The 26,079-nt window shown below is 36.2% G+C and overlaps 2 protein-coding genes across 4 annotated transcripts in view; both read right to left on the bottom strand.

Moving 5' to 3' along the window:
• Positions 1-9,101, bottom strand: part of LOC127978838 (eyes absent homolog 3) — a 32,716-nt gene extending 23,615 nt beyond the window's left edge. For both annotated transcript variants that reach the window (XR_008158663.1, XM_052583770.1), the window contains exons 1-10: positions 8,962-9,101; positions 4,060-4,147; positions 3,858-3,907; positions 2,940-3,037; positions 2,556-2,639; positions 2,408-2,477; positions 1,567-1,676; positions 1,193-1,330; positions 913-992; positions 403-583 (exon numbers count right to left, since the gene is read on the bottom strand). Coding sequence is in view for 1 of the 2 variants with exons in the window: in XM_052583770.1 (XP_052439730.1) it covers positions 403-583; positions 913-992; positions 1,193-1,330; positions 1,567-1,676; positions 2,408-2,477; positions 2,556-2,639; positions 2,940-3,037; positions 3,858-3,907; positions 4,060-4,092 (844 nt within the window). In the remaining variant the exon portion in view is untranslated. The remainder of the gene's footprint in view (positions 1-402; positions 584-912; positions 993-1,192; positions 1,331-1,566; positions 1,677-2,407; positions 2,478-2,555; positions 2,640-2,939; positions 3,038-3,857; positions 3,908-4,059; positions 4,148-8,961) is intronic.
• A 1,212-nt stretch (positions 9,102-10,313) lies between these two features.
• si:ch211-195b13.1 (STKc_SGK domain-containing protein) lies at positions 10,314-24,938 on the bottom strand. Of its 2 annotated transcripts, none has more exons than XM_052583774.1 (12): positions 24,785-24,938; positions 15,154-15,229; positions 13,993-14,100; positions 13,838-13,895; positions 13,670-13,753; positions 13,456-13,587; positions 13,250-13,362; positions 13,033-13,156; positions 12,723-12,818; positions 12,463-12,618; positions 12,275-12,364; positions 10,314-11,987 (listed from the first exon to the last, which is right to left on the bottom strand). In XM_052583774.1, the coding sequence occupies exons 1-12, from the start codon at positions 24,816-24,818 to the stop codon at positions 11,820-11,822; spliced, it is 1,239 nt and encodes a 412-aa protein (XP_052439734.1). In that variant the 5' UTR covers positions 24,819-24,938; the 3' UTR covers positions 10,314-11,819. The 2 variants fall into 2 exon arrangements, with proteins under 2 accessions (XP_052439734.1, XP_052439733.1); XM_052583773.1 differs by lacking the exon at positions 24,785-24,938 and adding an exon at positions 15,897-16,126.
• Positions 24,939-26,079: the final 1,141 nt, after the last annotated feature.

The following is a 26,079-nucleotide window of genomic DNA, read 5'->3' as shown; positions in this document are numbered from 1 at the left end:
ATTTTTGATGCTTCAACAAATTCTAACTGACCCTCTGATGTCACATGGACTACTTTGATGATGTTTTTCTTACCTTTCTGGACATGGACAGTATACCGTACACACAGCTTAAATGGAGGGACTGAGAGCTCTCAGACTAAATCTAAAATATCTTAAACTGTGTTCCGAAGATGAACGGAGGTCTTACGGGTTTGGAACGACTTGAGGATGAGTTAATGACATAATTTTCATTTTTGGGTGAACTAACCCCTTAATATGATTTTTTTTAATTCAAATTTTAGATGTGAAAACATATAATTTTAAACCATTTACAGCAGGTGGAAAAATAGTAGTACTAATATTTACAAAGTTCTAAGTAAGTGAGGTTTATTGTGAAGTTAGAGAGGGTTAATTCTAACACACCTGTTGTGTCGGGCAGGTTTGCTGAGGCACTGCCTTCAGTTTTAACAGCTGGATATTCAGGTGCCACTACACCTGCTCCATCTCTATCACCGCTGGGCAACCCAGCGGACAGATAATTGGGAGGAGGAGCGTAGTACTGCGAGAACTGACTCGGACCAAGAGAGCTGTAGCTTGAAAACTCCTGGAGTGAAACAAATTAAGATTAAGAAGTTTAAATGGTTTGTTCATCAAAGCAGTCCTTACTATCTGCCATAAACGAGCCTGTTACAATGTAAGGGTCAAGATATAAAAGAACTAGTTAAAATGTAAGAATGTTTTCTTTTTCATGTTCCTGAATCATCTTTGCATAAGAAAGTAGTATTTCACATCATAAATCACAATCAATAACATTATGAATTTGTTGCATTTTTGCTCATATCAAAGTCTGTATAATTCAATATCAGAGAATAACATCCTCATATTAGTAATGTCATCCTTTCAACGTCCTCTTTTGCCTGCAGGTGGACTCACCTGATGTGTGTTGGTAGATGTGGTCACAGCTGTTGCTGGTGGGATGTTACTGTACACACTGGATGTAGTGAAACACGAACCTGATTGAGGATGAAGAACATTTATACAGAATGTCCAACAACCAAAAAGTACAATCATGGTATCACTGAATGAAATGCTGTATGAGTGTTAATGGAAGTGGTTTTGGCAGGTCTTTCTCCTCAGCGGTCCCGTATTGCTAAGGCTGTGAGGTGCAGAGAGCGTGTGGAGAAGCACAGAGAGATAGCGGTAGCAGGCTTGCCTTGGCTGGGGTAGGAGTAGTGGATCTGGTTGGGTTGGGTTGAGGTATAGGCTGAGCTGAAGCTGAGAAACCCCATCTGACCAACAGAGGGTGACTCGGGCAGCTGCGACTCTGTCTTTAAGCCCGGCCACATGGCGCCTGAGGCCGTGCATAGAGAGATGGAGCGGGAGAGGGCAAAGGGTGGAGGAGAGAGGGGATGCAGAGATGAAAGAGGTTATTAGAGGGAGGTTAAGAACTGGATGTAACACTGAGACATGAACTGATCTGACTGCCAGCGTACAGACTGAATTGCAGGGTGAGGGTTAAGTGGAATGAGTTTGGGTGAAGTGTTCAGAGGAAATAAAGCACAGACGGCAAATGGGTGAAGCACAGACCAAATGGTGGCAGTCCGTACGTCTGGCCGGACTGAGGAAAGCCGCTGTATACGGTCGACTGGCCCAGGGAGGGGAAAGCCACTTGACTGGCATATGCAGTGACAGCATTGCTGAAGAATAACGGAGGAGAGTTACTAGCTGAACATTTAATAACACAGCTGAACTTACAGACTGCTAGAAACTATAGTCTGGGTAAGATCTTTGATATTTTTTTTAATTTAAAGTTAACATTAATTTAAAACTGCTACTTTTTAATAAGCATTTCAGGTCTTATGAATTTATCGGAGTATGTTATTTGAAATGAAAAAATGTTTGGCTCCATAGCTTCATTGATAATTTAAAAAATATAATTTTACTAATTAAATCACTTTTTTCGGAAATTAAATCACATTAATCACGATTAATCCCACATACCATTAGTTGGTGAAGTTTTTAAATATACTTTATTTATTGCAATCATTTCACACTTAATTTTCTAATTAATGTACAAACAACAAAAGAGAGCATATATTTAATATTTGTTTAAGGCATCTTTTTTTTATAACTGAAGGCCTGTATCACTGAGGCCAATAATAGACTACTGATGTCTCTTCAAAACAGTTTTTCCCCCTAATATTTAACCATTGACATAAAAATATTAATATATATGATAAAACTAGAAATAATTATATACAATAAAATTCAAACCCAAACCACATCATGTATTAGAATGCAAATAGACAATAAGACCAGGAATGTGTATTAAGCAAGCAAACAGGGTCACTGATCCCATACTGACGTCCCATGATTGACTGTATTTTAAAAGACACTACCCCATTTAAAAACAACCTTTCATACGTACTTGCTTCCTTGGTAGATCTGTGAGGTATATTCAGTGGCTGTGGTTGTGGTGAGGTCTTTGCACGTCACTGCTTTTACAAAAGTAAGATGTTTTGTTACAAATTTATTATGCTTTAAATATATTTGAGCATGACAGCAATAGTCCTTACCATTATGATCATATGCATTTTCTGAGACACAGCCTTGGGATCTTGATATCGTCTCTTGATTTGATCGGCCTGGACCTCCAGGAACTGCCACAGACATTGAGGGGTTACATTATGTTTATACATCTCAAAAACATGTAGGGACACTACAGTCGTTTAAAGGATATCCAATAACTATTTAAAATAACTTAAGTGTTTCAATCAGAGGAACTATCAATTCAACAAGAGACTGTTAATTGAGCATGTTTGTAGTTGAAATATATATATATATATATATATATATATATACACATAATATATATATATATATTTTTTTTTTTAAGAGCATCCATTTAGTTTCATTATATTATGATATCATGTTTCGGACAAAATTTGAAAGCTACTTACTGGTGTGCAAGTGAGCGACAGATGACCGTGGATATGAATTGATGTCTGTCCGAGCCGTTGATTCATTCCGGTTAGGAGAGTCATTAGCAGCCACACTTCTGCAAAATAACAACTTTAATAACCCTTTCCTGTGTTTCACTTAAAGTATAACACACCAACAATCATCAGTGATCACAATGGCCAACACGTGAAATATGAATCAGATTCTGATTTACTTTTTCTTGATTCAATTCAGATCTCAATTCAGTACTGATTTTGGTGTTACATGTACATTTGTCTCTCAACTAACAGTGGATTATAAATCTAAATTGCTCATAATGTAGATTTCATATCAAAAATAACAATAGGATGGGAGGCACATTAACAAAAATGGTGCATTTTAGTTAAATAAAAAAAGGTAATGACAAAGAAACACTAGAAGACTGATCTTAGGATTTTAGAATTGATATTGGTTTGTTGAAATGAAGAATTATTAAAATCTGGAAACCAATATTTTCAACCCAGCTCTTAAAATAAGACTTTAAGATGACGTTTGAAAATTCTCCACTTCAAAATCTATTTAATCTTCAGCATGAATGGCTGAAAGACGCAGTGATAGCAGCCCTTCTAATGCCATTTTTTATGTCTTGAGATTCTACTAAAATATAACAAAGTGTGATTGAAGATTAGCAAAAGGAAATCATACTTAACTCTGACAAGACACTCTTTGTTCTTTCTCTTTCCCCTCAATTTTTTCCACCTTGCTCAAGGGCAAAACGGCAATAAAGCAAGATCACAATCTTATATACAAGTGCTTGCTCTCTTTTACTTACAATGGCATCTTCACCCTTTATCCTAGCAACCCAAATCTGAACTAGTAAGCTATGTCCTACACGCAAGCTATATTTGAAACTATAAAATGCACATAGATGGACCTACCGTGAATTACTCTCCTGATTCACTTCTGGATCATGCCGAGCTTTCTTTATCTATTCAATCAAAACAACAGAAGGAACAAGAGTTAGGTCTCTCACAATGTTGAATGATTTAAATTTAAAAAAAAGAAGAAGTCCATTCTTTTTGACAGCAACACATGAGCATTTCTTCTTTCCTGACTGGTCAGTAAGTCGACTGTACTCACAGGTAGCTCGGGCACCTCTTTCGAGTCGTCCATGGCTGTGGGTAAATCTGCACCGTCAGTCTCTGCTGCTTCTGCTTTGGCCAAGGCCCTGCATGAAAGACAAAAGTCAGCACGGTGAGACATCTTTATATATGCTCCTCCAGCCCCTAACTCTCCACTTCGCTGGGGCATCATCTTTGTCCCGTGTGTGCATGTGCGTTCTAGGAGCTGAGCATTATGGGAAAGTCAAGGGAAAACTGGGTCTTGCGGGTTCTAATCTCACAGGTGAGCTCAGTTCGGCAGGTGAGGCACGTGAGGCTCCCCCACAAAAGCACCAGATGTTTCCCCCCGAACCCTCCCACTTCCAGCGCACATGCCTGGATTATATGGCCGCGTCTCCTTACATGTACACTAACCTACATTTGGTGAAAACAAGGAAGCTTCTATTCTTTCCTGATTATATCAAAGGCATTAGGTGTTTCTGCCCAAGCTGTCACATTCAAAGGGTGGGCTAGGATAAGATCTAACCTAATTTTGTCCCCCCCGCGCCTTCTTTAAACTGCATTTATATAATTGGAATATGAAGCAGGAAAGAGAGAAAGTGGGTCAGACGCTCGCTTACACTTGAGACAATTTTGCAGACGCTTCATTCACGTAAACGTGAGATTACAATGTTCAGTAAATCACGTGTAGCCCTGAGTGATGCTTATGCAACGTCCAACTTGAAGTCTTAGGAACGTGATCAGGGTATGAAAAACAATTTTAATTTGGATTGAAAATGTGATAAAGACAAGTAACCAAAGATCACAACATCTTATTTCGGTCAACCTACACAGACCATCTTTAAAAGGACAGTCCACTCAAAGATGTCAATTCTGTCATAATTTATTTACCTTCTCGTCGCTTCAAATCTTTTCATGACTAAATATTCTTCTTTCTTTATTTCACTTTTACAAAAGTGTTTTATTTTTTCCTCTAATTCTGTTTTTTTTTTTTATTCAATTTTTTTCCATTTTAATTTTTCATAAGCCTGCGAAGTCAACTTGTCTATCCATCTTGCTAAATGATGCAAAGGAATGTAAACAAGCGAACAATGACCAATTAGAGGACAGCTTTACTCACATTTGACTTAATAAATAAATAAATACAGTTTGGTACGCTTTGCAATGTTGACTTGGGAAAGCAACTGAACCATGAAGAAAGTGCACCATTGTAACAAATGAATCCCTGATTTGGAACAAAGCAAACAATCTACAAGTCTGAAAGCCCCCTTTGTCTTAGAACTGCCATTGTATACTAGGAATATTTTAAGTTGCTTTAAATAAAAGTGTCTGCAAAATGCATAAATCTAAATACATATTTCCAATGAATGAAACAGTATTTCAGATCAAACAGATAAAAACACTGAATTTCTAAATATTTCAAATCAATTTTAGCTGTATCTGCACTTTAGTGACCCTACGACAACTATTTTTTTTTTAAGTGAAACTTTCATATATTCATAAGATTCATTAGATGTAAAGTAAAACATTTCAAAAGTTTTGTTTGTCTTCATTTTGATGAGTAGAGTTTACGGCTCAAGAAGTTCCCCACAGTATAAATTCCAAGAGCCAATTGTTTTTTGAAACCGCAAAAATGGGGACGACTGCTGACTTGGTGATGGTTCAGAAGACAATCATCGACACCCTCCATAAAGAGGGTAAGCCACAGAAGGTCATTACTGAAATGGGTGGCTGTTCACAGAGTGTTGTATCAAAGCATATTAAATGCAAAGTTGACTGAAAGGAAGAAATTGGGTAGGAAAAGGGGCACAAGCAACGATCCGTAAGCTTGAGAATACGGTCAAGCAAAGTAGATTCAAACACTTGGGAGAGCTTCACAAGTACTGGACTGTAGGCTTGCCACGACAGACAGTGTGGACGGTGTTACCAGTTTTAAGCCGCAACACCGGTTACATCACTGTCCCCACCGTCGTTTTGATTTTTTTTTAAGTATTAGTTTTTTCTTAATTATTTATTTCAATTAAGTAAAAATAATAATTATAAATAATTTAATTTAAAAGAAAGCATACACCATAATAAAAAACTGAATGCAGCGCCAAGACAGTCACATCACAGATCAGCAGAACCGTGTCATCTCTTCTCCCTGTGCTCGTCTCATTAAAGAGGAATCATTGGCCACATCAGATGAGGATGGACAACTGACAAGTCAACTTGAAAACCTGCATCATATCTATTTTAGACAAGAAATATGAAGCTCTGCCAGAAGCAAGCCGGCAGCTTATGCGCAAGACAATATTCCTGGACCCGCGCTACCGGGATTAATTTATAAGCTATTTATAACACACACGCATTTATAAGCCATTTAAAAGCAATAAAGCAAGGAAAGGAGGATAGGAGGACACCCCCACCCCATGGTGATACCGGTATTACAGGTGTTGTCACATGTCGATTAACCGGTGGGAAATTTTCCTAACCGCCGCAACCCTAGTGGACTAAAACTGGAGTCAGTGCAACACAACTTCTTCTGAAACAGAAACAGCATGAGAAGCATCTCACCTGGGCTAAGAAGAAAAAGAACTGGACTGTTGGTCAGTGCTCTAAAGTCCTCTTTTCAGATAAAAGTACATTTTGCATTTCATTTAGAAATCAAGGTCTGGAGTCTGGAGGAAAAATGGAGAGGCCCGGAATACAAGCTGCTTGAAGTCCAGGGTGAAGTTTCCAAACTCAATGAGGATTTGGGGTGCCGTGACTTCTGCTGGTGTTGGTCCTTTGTGTTTGATCAAGTCCAAAATCAATGCAGCCATCTTCCAGGAGATTTTAATAAATTGGAGATGCTTATGATTAATACAATTTAATTTAACCATTAAAAAGAGAAAAATAAAAAATTAATTAATGGAAAACATGGAATTTGGAAAAAAATTAAACTGATTTCATAGGGCCCTACTGACCTGAACTTCATATGGAATCTAAGGAATATTTTGAAGAGAAAGATGAGAAACAGTCGATCCAACAATCCTAATGAGCTGAAGGCTCAACACTACCTCAGCAGTCCACAGGCTGATCGCTTCCATGCCACCACTCAATGATGTTGGAATTTGTGCTAAAGGAGCCCCAAACAAGTGCATAAATGTGCATAAATGAACATACTTCAAAGTGGTCATGTGATGCAATTAAAATGTTTCCTTTTTCTATGGAGTGTTACAAACTCTTGGTGCATGAAGACCTGTAAAGTTACAAAGACTAAAGCCTCAAATCCAAAGTTAAAACTCTGCCACACCCCCTTAAACACCTCGTTTAAACACGCCCCCACATCTCTATGTCACTATGCAGAAATATTTGCTAATGCCGCCCCAAATGTACAAGCAAAGAAAGAAGATTGACGGAAGGAGGGACTTTGTAGAAGAGGACGCATATGAGAGAGGCGGGGCATAGAGGAACTTTTTTTAACATTAAAGCATGTCAACATATTCTAAAATAATGAGCTTTAAAAAAAAGTGTCATATGACCGCTTTAAAAACTTGAACTTTTCTGTTTTGGAAATCTATATTTTATGAAAAATATTCTAATATTTTACAATAATGGATTTTTTGGCTCTCATGAGCTGTAGTGAATCATCCAAATTAAAACAAAAATAAAAACTTTTGAAATGTTTTACATGTAATGACTATAGAATATATGAAAGTTTCACTGTTTGAAATAAGTTACAAAAACCTTCTTTATGATATTCTTATTTTTTTAGATGCACCTTTGTATATACAGTCATGGCCAAAAATATCAGCACCCTTGGTAAATATGATCAAAGGAGACAGTGAAAATTAATCTGCATTGTTAATGCTTTTGATCTTTTATTTAAAAAATTCAATACTTGAAACCTCCATTGTGGCATGTGTCTAAACAAGATGTCTAAGACCTCCAGCAGAAATATATGCCCACAACATCAAAAATATACAGCAGTATATCTAGTACATCATGGGGTACTTTTTATCCCTGTGTTCACTAGTGGTCGACCGATATTGGGCCGATACATATTTTTTATTAATATTTTAGAAAATTTAAATCATTTGACAATGGATTTAAAAATAAATGTGTAAAATAAACATACTTATACTTTACATGACCAAGTATTTTTCACAAATAAATAAATGTTTAATAAAAGCATCACTAAAAAGGAAGTAAACACTGTAACCAACAGGGCACTCGGTCACTGGGAAGTTTGTGTACATCGGTAATCATATTTTTCAAACAGCCAGGGTAACACTCATTTTACATACAGCACAAAAGTGAAAATGACATGATAACCAGGATACATTTTTTCAAGATTCTTTGAATAGAAAGTTCAAAAGAACAAGTGGATGGTGGATGTCTTTGCACGAAAGTGTACAGCCAGTACAGAATTAACCCATCAAACAAAACACAATAGTAGGAGGCTCTAATAATGTAAATGTAAAACACCGAACCACGGTGACACAAGGACAGGTAACCAATGAAGTTGAAGATCTCACATTGCTTTCAGACTCTACTAATCTAGTATTTCGCTACATAAAGAACGTTTTGCTCCTATGACACCGAAAAGTACAGCCTAGGCAGGAGGCTCGACAGGGTTTGAGACACAGCCAGCGTTTCTCTTCAAAACTGTGGCTAGTTCACCGAAGATGTCCAAGACACCACACTCGTTAAGTTAATTGTCTTCTTCTTTGGAAACATGCATTTCACTGCTGACGTACATACTATAAGTGGAAACAACTTAAGCCGTTTTCCAGTGGTAGCTTTTGTTAATGTACTCGTTTAGCACAGTTTGACCAGTTAGCCAACGTGTGTTAATTAGCTCGCGGCTCACTGACCTTACCATTACACACTAAACCGTTCATTAAAGCGCTCAAATGCACAGTGTACGGCACACAAATAGGAAAGAAACTCTTACCATGTCACCAAGTGCAACTTCCGAGGAAACTTTATATTTCCTTTAACTGAAATTCCCTCGGTGGGGTGCTGTGTGTTGTTAGGGACAACTATTTGGCAGGAAGTCGCTACAATTCGCAACGCGCATGCGCAGCCTGCGATCATCACTATATGGTTTCATACAATGATATAAACTGACTTTAGTAGCCCCTATTTAGCGACCGTTTGTGTTCAGTAAGATTTTTTTTTTCCTTAAAAAAAGCACTACTTGTAAACATGAATGCAATTTGTTTGCCCTATTTATAACTATTACAATGTCTATATCTTAAAAAAAGAAAAAGCATAAATAATCATAATAATCGTATTTTAGTAATAGCCCTATTGTTTCCTCCTGAATATTGAAATTAGTGGATAAAGGACTAAGGTGGTTAATTAATTGTTGGGCCCAAAACCGCCACTTCAGATTTTGAATCATTAAACTGAAGGGTATTAAGAGCCATCCAACTCTTTAATGTAATCCAAACAACCTAGCAGAAACTTTAGTATGAGTTATTTTTACACTGTAAAGGTTGATACAGCTGTCATCTGCACAGCAATAATGTGCAACATTGACAAATTAATCCCAATGGAAGCATATATATAAAGAAAGCAAAACGGCCAAAAATAGAACCCTGGGGAACCCCAAAGGAGATGGAGCAGAGAAGATAAATCCTGATTAAAATTGGTCAAAATGTACAATTTAGAAAGCTCATTATAAACAAACTTCTACACTATTTTAGCTTTAGGAATTAAAACCAGAGCTTACTTAAAATATAACAAACTATAATACGATCTATTAAACTCCTGTTCATTGTTGATAGAGACATTCAAAACCTGAATTAAAAGACAAGAAGGAATAATATCTAGCCAACAGTAATCAACATAATAAAATGTTTTCTGAAGGATTATGACACTAAAAACTGGAGTAATGATGCGGAAAATTCAGCTTTCATCACAAACTAAATAAAATTGTAATATATATACAATTATTTAAAACTGTGATTTGAAGTAATACTAATTCACAATATGATTTTTGCTGTATTTTTGATCAAATAAATAAAACCTTGGTGAGGATAATACTTCTTTCAAAAAAGACTCAAACTTGGGTCTTAATGAGCAGCAACCCACTACCCTCTTCAACATCTCCAGCTAGATAGATGTTTCATGTATATACTGTTCAAAGATTCCTCTCATCCATCCATTTTCAAATTATTTGTTCTATGAAGGGCTGCGAAGATGCTGGTGTAGATCCCAGTGTGAACAATAAGCAAAATCAATGCATTGCAAATCAAACATCAAATCTAAGGTGAGGAATAAGTACACTAAGACATACGGTGTCATTTTTACGTTTATTTTGCATTCATATACATCATTCTCAATATTTCATTGTTCTAAGAATTTAATACTCTGATCATTCGAGGTACAATTTGCAACATGTAAATAAATATACATGGAAAAATATAAAACAATATATGAATAACTTCCAAAAATGGAAGAAAATAAACTTTATGCATATTGCCATGTTTGCAGTTATCTAAAGAACAATGTATAGCGCATTATTGGTCCAATGATATGCAGTATATTACAATTAAAACCGGGATGCGTTTCATGAGGGCATCCAAACCCCTCTCCTTCATTAAGCCGATACCACTCAGTCGTCCCATGACAAATTGTTCATGTCGCTATCAAGTCACCATTTCTATTGCACAGCATTCCATGTCCCTGTCCAACCCAGAGCGATACAGACAGGAATGATAGACACACATGGAAATGTATCACAATGTACATAAATTAGCTGTACAGGCACAATTTGAACAACAACAAAAATCCCACATAACTTCTGTACATGATGCAAAGGTTTCAATACAATCTAATCCACATGCTGTGTTTGCAAAGGACAGCAATCACATCAGATACACAGACATATACAACATCCATCCATCTCACTAAACGCAACAGAATGCGATGTGCGACTACTAAAATTGTCTTTCCAGGAAACACAGTGTCTGGCATTTGTGTAAAAGTGCTGGCATTGGAGAAAAAAAGGGTAAGAAAGTACTTGTAAGACAAAATATTGACTTTAGGAGGAACACAGGATGCATTCTAGTCATTCAGACAAATAACGTAATCACAGCTAAAAGCCTTGTTTAGCTAATTTTCCTTCTAATATAAACCTAAATGTAGCTTAGGAAGTTTTAGGTAGGACTGAAGAGTTAAGCTAAACCACACTAATATAATGCAGTATGACAAATAATGCAGTTATTAAATTAACAATTGTCAAAAGGAAGAAGATGGATGTATTCAGTAAAAAAAAATATATATATTTGATTCGGACAGCCTGTGGATCCTCTTGTACTGGTGGGGGTTGTATTTTGTACTTTTCTTGATCCTTTACCTCCACTGTGCAATGATGCATGAAAAATGCAATTTAAAAAAACATCATCCATAGACATTTTGATCAAATGTGAAAGATCACAAAAGGCGTTTCGCCTAGTAGCTGGTGCCACGGTCTCTGGCAAGCAATAGTCTGTTGTACAAATGCCTGTTTTTTTTCCACAGATCATCAGTTAAACTCTTAGGCACTTCTAAGCTCTCTATCTGTATGAGCTTGTGTCCTCTCTGCATCCATTGGCATACATTGCATCTTTTCTGGAAGTTGTTATTACTGTAGTTTGTGTCCTACAATGTCCCACATTCCTTCTGGTAATGCACGAGTGTCCCTTGTGCTGAGAGGTCGTGCATGCAAATACACCAGAAGAGCTAAGTGTCCCACACTGTGGTCTTTCTTCTGGATGCGTCTAGTGATGCTGGAATGGATGTTCTGGAGGGTCATGGAAGCCTTTACTGGAAGGCATGGTCAGCCGGGGGACCGTAAGAAAAGCCTGGGAACGCACCGGCAGCCTCCCGTACGCTGCTGGTCACGTGCAGGTGATCGGTGTTGCACAGGGAGGTCGACACGGGTAAGTGTGTGAACTCTGGGTCAAAGTGCCGGAGGTCAGTGGGACCAGTCTGTAGATTCAATAAAGAGAGAGTTTATTAAATACCTATTCAGAAATATCTATCTCAGTGTTACCACCTTGTATTGAGAATGATTTACAGTAAACTAAGAAATTTCTGTTGAACTTCTGTTGAAATTTGCATGCCACGTATTTAACTTTACGTAATACACTACATTATTATCAAGTACTTTATGTATTAAGTATGTTAGTCAACACATCAAAATACATTTTAAATATTTTAACAATGAACATTAAATTACTTATAATTTAACGTTTGCAGGTAAAGAGTTAACTTACCACTGTAGGAATGAAAGGAGGCATGATCTTTTTGGCCATGAGGTCGTCCCAGTTGATGGGTGAGAAAAAGCTATGGAACTTTATTTCCGGCTACAAAACAAGTAAAAGCTTGTATAAGAATCTGCAGAATAGGAATCTCAGCAAAACAAAATGTATGCACGTGGCACTGGTGTGTAGTGTCCACTTACAAAATCATCTTTGGAGCCCAGTCTCTTGGTACGGTCCTTGTGCAGCAGACCCTCCAGCAGCTCTCGGCCAGCGTTGGACACGTTGGGCTTCAGGACTAGAGGCTTGTGAAGGATGTTGCTGTACATCTCGGCTGTGTTGCGACTGTAGAATGGAGGCTAGGAAAACAGACAGAGAAATAAATTCATAATAAATAAATATATCCTTTGCTGCAGCTGATCTAGTCATTTTTCAGGCAAAGGACTTGATAGGTCTTCCTCACCAGTCCATACAGCATCTCAAACAGCACTGATCCCAGGCACCACCAGTCCACTGTACGATCATATGCCTGTTTCTGAAGCACCTCGGGAGCCAAGTACTGTTGAAAAGAAAAATATGTATATATCAAAACACTGTTTTGTGTTATCTTGTGTTAGTGTAGTAAAAAAATAAAAAAATAAAAAAAAGAGTACAATTTATATAAAAAAATGTAAAGAATATACTTAAATGTGAACTTAAGGTAATGTTTTTATTAAATAAAAAAACGATACACTTCTTTTTTACAAGGGTTAATCTATTCATGAACAACTGACCTCAGGAGTTCCACAGAACGTTGTGGTTGTGGCGTTGGGTTCCAGTCCTTCTTTGCATAGACCAAAATCTGTCAACACAATGTGGCCCTGAGAGTCCAGGAGGATGTTCTCTGGCTTTAAGTCTCTGTGAAAATTGACATAAAATGGTAAGACCCCATTATAATGAACAGAATGGAGAACTATGGCTCCGCTAGGGGCACTTCAGCCAATCGCACACCTGTAAACTATGTGCAGTGCATGGAGGTAACCGAGTGCACTAGCGATTTCAGCAGCGTAAAACCTCGCCCTGGGCTCCAGAAACACCCGCTCACGCTGGAGGTGGTAGAACAGCTGCAGGAGAAAAAACACATAGAAATTCAGTCAGCTATTTTGAGCTGAGGTGCGGCTTCTTTTGAGTTATATATGAATGCATTATTTACGAACCTCGCCTCCATTGACGTAGTCTAGCACAAAATACAGTTTATCTGTGGTTTGGAAAGAGAAGTGCAGCCCCACCAGGAACGGATGCTTGATATTTTTCATTAATACATTCCTTTCTGCCATGATATGCTTTTGCTGAAAAACATATTAAGTGTTATTTGTTAATATACAGCAAAGTGCTTTCACACCTATATGTGAACACTGCATTGGGGCTTACCTCTTTCTTTTTCAGAATGATTTTCTTCTGCAGTACTTTCACAGCATAGTATTGCTCATTTTCCTTGTGCCTTGCGAGCAGAACCTGTGAAATAGGATGCCGTTAGCATTCTCACTTAAAGATATGCTGTCTGTGAAAAAAGCTTAAATAAAAGCTGTCTGTGCCCACCTTTCCAAAGCTCCCCTTGCCAATGATCTTTAAGTAGTCAAAATCTGAAGGTTTGATCCTGTTAAGGAAATGAAACAACATTAGTAATGCACACAACAAGCAGCCTGTCTGACAGGAATCCAATTAACCAAACAAACAACGGAGGAACTACGTACTGAGTCTCCTCAGCCAAAGAGCTCCTGGGGTTGGTCAAGCACAGGTGACCCTCCTCCAGCTCCTCGTTCTGGTTCTCATCGATTTTTAAGAACGAACCAACCTCGGCACTGAGGAAACAAGATTAAAAAAATGATATGGATTTGATTTCAGAGAGCTAACTTTGTTCAAGACCCACAGTTTGTATAAAACAATGGAAATCTATAGGAGCATGATTATGCAATGACTGCCCAATGTATTTCCAATAAGTGGATTTGTTTCAAAATCTCTTTAAAATTAGTTAAAATGTTTTTTAATGCATTTAATTTTTTTTTATTTAACTTTCCTTTCAATTAATACTGTTCATTAATGAATTAATTCATTCATTCATTGATTATCCTGTAATGCGTTTGAAGGCCGATAGATGGCAGTGTTGGTGAAGTTTATGAGGGGCTGTTTCAGGTTTATTGGAAATTCAACATTTCTTTTTGACCTGACAAGACTGCTGTAACTTGTTCGAGACTATGAGAATGGATACATCTACTAATAAAAATTTTGATCAAATCATATCTGATTGAAACCTTTCTCTCAGCCAATAAGTATGACTTTTAGACTATTGAGATCTTAAATCTCAACCTTTTACACAACCTCCTTGAATGAATATTATGGAGCATATGGAGGGTAGAGATGACGCGGTGAGAAATTTTCCGCTGGTCCGACCTGAATGACTCTAAAACCAAATGGGCCGCACTTAATTGAATTAGGCGCTTATCCTCGTCTAGGGGACATAGGGATTTTCTCAAAGGTGCTTACTGTGGCCAAGCGGCGGCCTCAACAGATGCTTTTCGTGGAACACTATTCTGGTGCTTGGCTTTATCTCGCCGGTACAGATTAACCTACACAATTAGCAGAACGCACAGCTAAACTCAGATGATGGGATTACATCCTCCAGTTCAGTCCCTCAATGAAGGCCTAGATAAATACACTGCAGGTCACCGGGTTGCCTTTATGAATGAAGCATGGAATTTTCCTGAACCATTTTCTTACTGATTTTGAAACAGAAATCATATTTTCTCTTATTTGTTGATCATGCCCTTTTCGTTTCACACATCTATTTGTAATTGTAGAAGCATCATGCAATTTTTTATTTCCATATTCAAATTATTAAATGTTGGGATACTTACTGTTGACAGATGGGAGGGTTGGAAACAAGCTTCTGGATGAAGTCGTTTAAGCCCATCTTCCTTTCTTTAATAAAAGCTGAAGAAAAAGAAGAAACAAAACAAGCATTTAGGTCAGAAGGAAATCCACAGCTGACGTCACTAACACCCTGCATTTGAACTGAATGAACTGTCAACCATATGTGATGGGAAACCCTTCGAAATCGTAAAGGTTATCGATGAAATAATCATCTGCAGTCGAGTCAGCCAGAAAAGTTTTTTTTCTTTAGGTGCCGTGATTCAGAGGTTGCGTGTGAAATGGTCTAATGTCAAGAAGAGCGTCAGTGTTACACAACAGACCGCACTGCTCACTGTATACAGATCTGCTGTTTATCAAGAACGATCATTTCTATCAATCTCATGGAACCACATAATTTAATAAAACACTATAAAAATATTTAAACCCGAAAAATTCATGAAATCATGAAATCATTTTGCATGGATATATAAAATGCCATTCGTGTAATAATAATAATAATAATAATTAATGAAGATAAATACTACTACTAATAATAATAATAATAATTGTAACGTTACACCCATAAAACGCATGTATATCCATCCTTTAATTTTTTCTTTTTTTTCATTTTCACATATATGACATATTGCATTCTTTTTCTCAAAAAAAAAAAAAAAAAAAGAAAGAAAAGAAAGCAAACATATGCAAACGAAATCCATTAGACACCAGTTTAACTGGTGAGACGTACCGGTAAGAACGGACACGATGCCCCTCATCCTGCAGTATGTCAAGTCACATCCAGCCTGAGTAACTGCCATCACTATTATTATAAGTTTAGATCCACAGGAGGAATGTACTCCTTCGGTTAAGTCTGTGTTTTATTGCGAAGCGCTGATCTCCCGGCAACAAACGGTTTGACGGAGCGCACTGCTGGGGCTCTGATGCTGCCAGCGCTACTGTCTTCCCCCGCCAGCGCTGGACTGCTACTTTTATACGGAGCACGTGCTTGTGACGTCACTCGAGTAACCGAGAAGACTTGCCAGATGTGACGTCACGGGGTCCCGCGAGTCTCCGTTCCGCCGGTAGAGGGCGATGCGAGGAACGGAAGCGCTTCCATTCATGTGAGCCTGTATAAAAACTCTCTATCAATGGAAAATTACTACACAGCTGGCTCGTAATCTCAGCATAGTGTTACAGATTAACCTCTAATCCTTATCAGTAATGATGAAGAACAACGTGAAGCTGGGAAAAATTAGAAATGAAAAGCTTGCAGTGAAAACAGGACCGGAGAGGATCATATGAGATTAAGGTCTCTCAGGGCCGTGCACAGACCTTTTGAGGGGCATGTGCTGAAACCAAAAAAGGGCACCCCCCTCCCTTTTTATTATATCAAGATTATTTAGTAAGCCAGCATAAAAGGAAGAAATGGTCACATCTTCATGACAAATTCAATAACAAAAAATAATAGTCTCAAAAGCTTTAGATTTATTCAAGATAATAACAACCATAATAATAATATAAGATAATTAGATAATATATATTATCTATAGATAATATAGACTCCCTCTTTTTTTAAATTCCATTTATATAGAAAAAAAATACTTGACTCATACATAAACATGTTAACCAAATAATACAAATTAGCTTATAAAACCAAACAGAAACCAAAATCTTTTTTTATTGAACTTTATCCACTTTTTTTATGAACTTTGCAAATAAAAAAAAATTATATATTCTCTTTTTTTAGCTATTCTGTTTGGTTTTATAAGCTAATTTGTATTATTTGGTTAACATGATTATGAATGACATTGAGAAGAGGGGAAGGTGAGCAATGAATTAAGTATTTTTGACAAACTTTTTTGAAATATAATTTAAGTAATTATGTCCAACTCAATTCCAGATTACAAGAAACTATAGCCATATCGTTACTATAACATATCCAATATGGATCCGCCTAACTGGCAAAAATTTGATACTGTGGTGGACCAGGGATGTTGGTCTCTTGAAGGTCTCTTATTCACTACACTTTCACTAAAATAAGCCAGCAATGAAAAAATAAATAAAAACAGTGTGAAAAGTACAGTTGCAGTGAAAAGCATTTCTGAAGGATCACGTGACACTGAAGAGAACTGATGTATTGATGCTGAAAATTCAGCTTTGATCAAAAAAATAAATGACATTTTGAAATATATTCAAATAGAAAATAGTTATTTAAAATTTTAAAAATATTAAACAATATAAGTGTTTTTGCTGTATTTTGGATCAAATAAATGAAGCCTTGGAATGAATCATGAATTACATTCTGCATGATAAACTATAAAGATTTCACAGTGATCTTCTGTCATTTTTTTTTAGTTACTACTACATTACTGTAGTAAAACCATGTTTTACTACATTTTATACATGTGAGGACGAGCGGAGAGTATACCATAACATGATTAGCCTAAATGTTAATAAATTAAGTGTATCAGCAATCACAAATCAAAGAAGAAATTTCTTAGAAATATGTTATCTAGGTGACGAGGATCACTCGTCGCTTTGTGTAAGTTCCAGTTCGAAACAGCGCAGGGGCGCACCTGTTATGATTTTCCGATGGTAAAAACAAATGATATGTTGTTGTATCACTTACCAATATATTTAGTTTTTGACCAGCAAATGTGTGCAAATGTGAAATTTTTTTTTTTCGTCATTAAAACGGCGACGGCACCTGCCGCTGCTGGTGTCCTGACATTTTATCCTACCCTGTCAGATTTTCCTACCCTGGTTTACTGCGCACGCGCACATCAATATCGCGTCCTTTGTCACATCACATTTTCATCTACAGGTTACAAACTAGTTTTTGTAGCTATATAGACGGAGCGCTCGGTTTTTCCTGTGGTAAAATGCATTTGGCCAAAATCGCATTTTTTAAAAGATGAAATGCTACTGTATGCACAGGCTACTTAAGTGTTGGCTATGTATTGGCTATGACTAGATGGCAAATGTTAGCCCTCTCTCTCAGGCGATGTCCCACATGTCTCAGTCAATCAGACAGACATCCAATAAATAAAATATGAGCCTTTATAGACAAGTATTTAGTAGTACTTATTCAAACAAGAAGATATTTATTTACCCTTCGCAAAACTTTTTTCAGCTCAGCTGTTGTCTACTGTGCGGCTGCTGTGGAACTTCAGTTGATTCAATGAATATAGAGGGGGCGGAGTTGTCAGCTTACTGACAGCTTGAGGATCGAATAAGATTTACACAAGCTCGTTTTAAGAACTTTCATTTGCGAAATATTTGTAAAACAGAAAGACAGACGTAAAAGGTTACCAAAAGCATTGATTTAAAAATAATAATAAAAAAAAAAAAATTTAAAATAAAGGGCACTTCGGAGTGTAAGGGCAAAAAGGGCATGTGCTCTGCACAGGTTGAGCCCTACCTGTGCACGTGCCTGAGGTCTCTGTTAATAGAAGACATTCCTGTGCTGAACAGATGTGCTAAAATATTCACCCAATTACTTAGTGTCAGGCATTTCCAATAATGACGCACATTATTAATCTGTTAAAGCCTGTGTTTCACCAGATTCTCGTCTCTGAACAAGCCACTCGAGTCAAGGGTGTGGAAGCTGCGGCATCACGACTTAAAGCGATACGCTCTAAACCACATCATTTATTTTTCAGCCTTTCCTCCAAATGTGGTCCACTGACCTTGTAAGTTATATAAGTGTGCCATAATATGATGTCATCCTGTGCTTTAGTACAGATTTTGCCCGGTAAGACACCAACTGTAAAAAAGGGGCCCAACTAAGAATTTTCAATCTGGTGTCCACACCGTATTTTAATTATAAAACTTCTGAATGAAATTTTATTCATATCGTCATCAAATGCTAGAGAGTAAAAATACATAAACATGGGCCTGACTTATAAGCATCCAGTGATGGAGAAGCTCTGGTGTTTAAAGATTGACTGTTCCACAGCTTTGGGGCAACCAATAAGAACTCTTTATCACATTTTGGTTTGCAATGAGAACGGGAGACAGATAAAAGTAACTGATCACAAGGTCTTGATGACCCAGAGGCCATATAAGCCCTATAGTAAGATCACAAATATAATCCAGAGGCAGAATTATGCAATTACTCTATGCAAATAGAAGGATCTTAAACTGCATTAAAATGCTTGTCAAATTGGAGGAGAGGATCAAAATGGATTCCAATATATTTAGCATGACTGTTTAGGTTATTTCTTAAGAAACCTAACTGAGTTTTAATTGAGTTGTTAGTAGCAGCACATGCTATTAGTATATAATAGGTCCTCTTAATGAAGTAATGTACTCTTGCACCCTTTAGAAGGTACAAAGGTGTACTTTTAAGGGTACTGCCCCCAAGATTTTGTGTCTTAAAGGTACAATTTTTGAAAATTATTTCTGAAATTTAATTATAAATTAGTAAAATAAAATAAAAACCGTGAAGACAAAAATTAAATGGTATTTATACTGAATTGTTCCTTTAGTGTTATTTCAGATCACAGAGATAGTAAATTTTTTACAATAAAAAAAAAAAAAAGTTTAATTAGTTTTGTTGGATGTTTTTGCATTTTAATTAGTTTTTGTTTAAATATCTATATTTTAATATTTCTGATTTCAGTTTTAGTTTTAGTACATTTCTCATTTAAATGAAAATGAGAAATGTTGCCTTGGCAACTAGCAGAAATAAAAAATGTTTTTTAATGTTTAATTAACTTTGGTTTTGGTTCTAGTTTTGGTTACCTAAAATAGCCCCAGGTTGTGTGATTTGCATCTTCACTTCCATTAGCCTACGCTTCTTCTGGAATGCAGAACCTGTGCTATCTGTAAATCCAGTCTACATGTGCGTAATGCCCTTGTCATCCTTTAATTTTACACAAAGAGCTCGAGTACTTTCTGAGAGGTTTAAAACGTCCTTACCAGTGAAGCAATATATGCTGGGTTACTGGAGCCTTGCCAGAGTCTATTTACACAATCAGGTGGCGTGGTATCAAACAGCTTAAGAGTTATTTGTATTAACCAAACATCCTATCTTTCCGACAATAGTTAAGAGGAACCATGGAGGGAAATTCAGGTTTCAAATAACAAAATCAATGGGGAAGATCTTCAGTGGAATACCACCTGCTTCAGAAGAAAACTGGGTAGTGCTTATCTAATTCCACAGCACAGTCAACACAGTTCAGCTCATAACTCAGAACATGATGACTATTAGACTGAAAAAAGAGAGAGTAAAATGTATATTATATTATTCATTACTTTTTTTTTTTTTTCTCAGAACCAATGCATTTGATGTATATAGTAAACCGAGAAATGTTAAATTTTTGTTTTGTGGCTTCATTTATTTATTATTATTATTTATCATACTTTATTATTGTTAATTTAAAATGCATAGTGTTACAGTGACATTGTACAATGCATTATAAGATGCATTATAACACTTAATGAATCCATTAAAACTACTTTTATAATGCATTATACAAAAAGGCTTCAAGTGAAGTGTTACCGGAAGAATGTACTAAAAGTGATATTTCCATTTTACTTTAAAAAACCTTTTAATTTATCTGTTTGTTTATTCTGAGAAAAGCACAGATAAGCACCGGTAATCACATTTTTTTTTTACCAGTCCTTTCCCTAGATCAGATGACTAGTGACTTGTTCAGCTTTATAACCTTCTCTCTATTCGTCTTATCTCCTTCTACCCCCACCAAACTGCCCATGTTTCCTCATGACATGTTACAGTAACAGTATCTCATGTGCCAAGCGGACAGGTGTCAAAGTCTTTCCGCTGCTCAGCGAAGTTCCTCTCAATGAGTCATTCTGTCATATTTGTCACAGTTCCAATTATTACTATTTATTTTCCTGTTACTATACTTGCCCCGTTACCATAGAGACACAGGTCTCTGCTGCGTGACTGAGAGTGCAAGAGAATGTGCTTTTGCATAACACGCCGAGTGTCATTCGGACAGAAACCGTCTGCCACACTCTGGTGGGCAGGAAGTGAATCATCCCAAGAGAAGGGGGAGTTTATTCTCGACTTCTGCACCTCCTCTCACTGCTCAGGGCTCATTGGACCCATAAGGCACTTTACCTCCTGGCCGGCTCGCCATCATGAATTAAGTGCCAACCTCATGCCCACACACTCATGTAAATCAGATCGAATTCTCTCTGACCCAGGGTCTTTATGTTTGATATCTCAATTCTGTGATTTCTCGACTGATTTATTCATGACTTCCTCCCACTACTTCCGTTTCTCTCTCCCTCTCTTCTCATCTTTCATATGCTTCAGCTATGTATTGTTGTCTGTAGTGTGTTTGTATTGTATTGAGCTCAATAGGAGCTGTCTAATGGGGATTGACGTCTCTGTAAGTGGGTGTTCCTCAGCTCTCAACTCGAACTCTAACCACTTACGCTCATTACTATTCAGTTAAGTGAATGTTGATTATAGGGAAGACATGATTTAGAAAACAAGCAATGTGAATATAAAAGCAGAGGAGAAAACCTGCATTAGGATGCTGCATAATTAAATAAGCCTATACCAATAGCTGCAAAAATAAATTGAAATAATTTGATGAGGTCCAATTTGATAACATTAGTTCTTGAATCATGTATCATGAACTAATGCTAAACAACAAATTTAACACATTTGAAATTTGAACGTGAAATTTTCAAAGTAGAAAGACTGAAATAGTATTTTAAAACAGTCTAATAATTGTTTTACTTTTTATCTTTATAATTTCTTAACAGTGTAGTAGACTAAAACATTATATTGTTAATTAATGTTTATCCTTTAACTGGTATGAATGTGATTTAATATAATATGAATTATACAGTTTAAGATATTATAAATGTATTAGTGTCAGTTCTGTTGTGTCTGTGTCTTGTGACCTAGTTTTCTCCTCATGTGTCTTAATTTGATTTGTTTCACCTGCCCTTAATAAATTATGTCATTACCTTCTGTGTACGCTTGTCTCTGTCAGTCGTCTGATCTTGTCAGTTTGTGCTATAGTGTGTATCTGTGGATTTTGCCCTGTTACTTTTTATTTATCAAACATATTAAACTCTTTATCGTCATTTTGTGCCTTTGGGATTTTATACACACAGTAGTGTGACAATTAGTACTGAAAATGTGTATAGATCTTGGTTGATTTGATATCAGTTTTAGATTAAATGTGTTTTTAAATGTATTTAAATAAATGTAAACTAAATTAAATAAATGATTCAATATAATTCTAAAATCATTAAATTGTAATTAAATGTGAATTAATTTCATTTACCATTAACCTAAATTAATGAATGTAAGAATATTATTCACCTTTATTTCATGAAACTAATTAAATCGAACCTTATTGTAAAGTGTGAGTGAGGAAATACATTGAAAATGGCCTAAAATAGTTACAGTTATTATAAAATAATACCCCTAAATAAAATAATATATAAATAAATAATATGTATTCTATATAAAGCCTTATCTGCTTTGCTAAATATGGATGGTGAAAGTCCAACAGAAAGTCTGCTAAAATGTGTGTTTGTGTTCAGTTTAGGGTTTTCACACTACAGTATTCCCCTAAATGATCCCTTGTGGGTGTGTGGTGTGGTTGAGACAACCTTTTTTTCTCTCTTTCTGACAAACACCCATAACCCATTTTACTTTCTGTTGTGATACAGGCAACTGCTTCCAAATGAAACAGCATATTTCTCAAGGAAAAGTAAGATGGCATTTGATTTATCTGGAAGTAATCAAACACTCTTTTTTCTGTGGGATAATGTCCACCATTGAATCATGCACAATTAAAAAATATGTTTATATTTATATGAAAGGCTTAAGTAGCAGGATGAATGTAAAAGTGAAAGAGAGTCCTGCTCGGGAAACAGATGAAACAAACCGAGTCAGAGAGATCAAAGTCTAGATGACTGGATCAGGCTAAAGTGGATTATGTCTGTTGTGATGGATGCATGAATGGATGGACTGCACCTGATCTACTGAAGACAATAAGTGTCATGTTCATGATTTTCTCTGTAATGTCTCTTTTCTTGTTGAAAAATGAAGGACTTCAAGTATTTACAATAAGTGAGGAAAAAGAGGAGACAATATGCAGAAAATAATTCAAAAGTGTGAGAGATTCATTTGTTAGTGCAAATGACTAGTCTTGTGATGAACAGTTTTAATCAGTGCATGTGAATCCACAGAAAAGACTTGTTTGCATTCCTAATTTATAGTCAGAAGATTCTCCTCTGGAATGCTGTTTCTTTTGTAGAAAGGTGAGCCAGGAGCCCTAAATATCAAACCCTGCCCTCTGTAAAATATTCAGTTTCCCTCGGAAATACGTCACAAAAGTCAGTCACAGCTAATGATCACACATTTCTTTTTTACACATAAATGTTTTTTGAGTGTCTTCCTCAGTGGTTTCACCTTTAAATCTGGATCCAACAATTAACATCATACAGCATCATAATGCATTATATCTGCTCATTATTCTTATTATAACTGCCAAAAACACAATATTATGTCCAAAATGTTCACTCAAAAGAGTAACTTTAACTAAGAATTTTTTTTTTTTTTGTATCTTACAATATGAATAGAAGTAACTAAATGATCTCTTTTCTTTCAAATACTGAGGTGTTCGCTGAAGATATTCAACCCTGTTACACAACTGATTATAAATGTTGTTCTTACATACAATATATATTTTAAATAAAATAAAACCAACTATTGAGCGACAGCTTAAAGTTATTTAGGGCAATTTTTACTTCACCCTGTTACCTATATATATATATATATAATATAATATATAACATTATTTATATTGTAATATCAATGTTTCATGATTATTATTATTATCTTTTTTTAAAGCTTTAAACTTTACTTAGACATGTCCCACATTCTGTTAACAGGGTTGAAAAGCCTCAACGTCATTAATTTGTTACAGCAAGTAATTTTTATGACCATTACCCACTTTTTTTCTTCCCCTTGTAAATAAATGGTCCATTTACTAAAACAGATTGATGATGTGTTGAAATATTCAAATGTTTGATGTCACAAAGAGGACATTTAGAACGAGACGTTTCTCCTGCTCAGTTTCAGCTCAGTCACTATTGGAAATTTACTTAGTGTCTTTATATACGTGAAGCTCTTTTAACCAAAGAACCAAGCTTGATGAATCTCACAAAGTGGCAGATCTAAGAGTTATATTTCACACAGTTAAACAGAGTTAAACAGAACTGAGCAGTACTCTGTACACGTAAAGCTTGATGGTAACACTTTACAATCAGGCCCCATTACGTAACATTAATGTATTAACTAACAATGAGCAATAGATTTGGTTCAGTGTTTCTGTAATCTCTGTATCTTAATGTTAATGTAAGTTAATAAAATACAACTGTTAATTGTTAGTTCATATAAGGTTATGTCAATTAAATTATATTATTAACAGATATCCTACAGAAGTATTAGTAGCTGTTGAAAGTAACATGAACTAAGATTAATACATGCTTTAAAGTTATTTTTCATTGTTAGTTGGTATTAACTAATCTAATGTTAACAAATCGAAACCTTATGCCAAAGTGTTACCAGTTAAATTGACAATCTTTGTTACATCTAGGATGATGTTAGTTTTTAATAGAAAAAGTTCCTACCTATGAATGATTTCTTCCCAGTCTTCATGTTCATTTAACAGCGTATTTCTCACAGTGGATCCTTCTTCTCAATTGTGCTATGACAGGAATCCTTTCAAAAGCTGATTTTAGCACCGTATCCTCAGCAGTTCATCAATTTGCGTGTGAACATGTATGTGTGTGGGAGTGTGTAGGTGTGTGTGTGTGTAAATGAGCCTATCTCTGTCCTGGTGCAGTATTGTTAGAGGCAGTCTCATCACCTCAGATTCAAAGATCAGTAAATGACTGGCCTCATCAGTCCCTCGCCTCTCTTTTTGCTCTTTCCTTGTCTACCTCATAGCTCAATGATAGCTGAAACCAAATACTAGTGACGCATCTACTTGCCCTCCCAGCTCCCTTGTTCCTGAGTCTTACAAACAAAACAAAGCGACAGGTGTCGGATAGCAGCTGGTCTCATGAGTGTCCTGGTCCCGCCCCATAGGGAAACCAGTTTCCAGGTTACAGCAGTCACTAGGGCAATACCTGCACTTCACTCGTTTAATTGTGCCATGAGCTTCTAAAGTCCCTTACTATGCCCTGGAAACATCTTACATAAATAAAATGAATAAAAAACAATGACTTGGCAAGTTTTTCTACATACCTGCTTTCAGGAATCGGGTATTCAGACAAATATGCAGCTGCACCCGGCCAAATGCGCAAATGGGCCATAAGAGAAGCTAGAGAGTTACCAACCTGAAATACCAGAAAATTAAGTGGAGGTTATTTGTGAATTCAATGTTTATCGTATGAAAACATTATTATTATTATTATTATTTTAAAAAAAGGTCCACTTCTAAACATTTAAAGTCAGCCTGAAATCAAAATGGACTTCATTTACTTTACTAGCGCACATTGCAAGTCTTGATGTAAACAATTAATCCGCTGAAAACTAATTGTTTGTCTTTAGATTAGGAAATACTATTCATTATTGACTTGCATGTTACATATTTTATTTGCATTATCATATTTCAGTCCATTAACCCCATACTTAACAACTACAACAACTACCTTACGGTCAATAAGCAGCAATTTAGGAGTTTATTGAGGGAAAACACTTAACCGTGAATATGTGTTCCCTAATCTAAAGTGTTACCTGGAAGATTATCCAAACATTCTTAGAACACATTTTTATTCATTTGAATTTGCCAAAGCAGCTTGGATTCGCCATGAGACTGTATTGGAAATACAGTGATGGTACAATAGTTTATGCAATTTATTTAAGAAGCGCAGAAAATGGTTAAAGATCTACTTGCCTTTATTAAATGCATATCCAAAGA

This window comes from Carassius gibelio, chromosome B19, assembly GCF_023724105.1.
Source record: "Carassius gibelio isolate Cgi1373 ecotype wild population from Czech Republic chromosome B19, carGib1.2-hapl.c, whole genome shotgun sequence".
NCBI classification, from domain to species: Eukaryota; Metazoa; Chordata; class Actinopteri; order Cypriniformes; family Cyprinidae; genus Carassius; species Carassius gibelio.
This window is presented reverse-complemented; position numbering and strand designations above follow the sequence as displayed.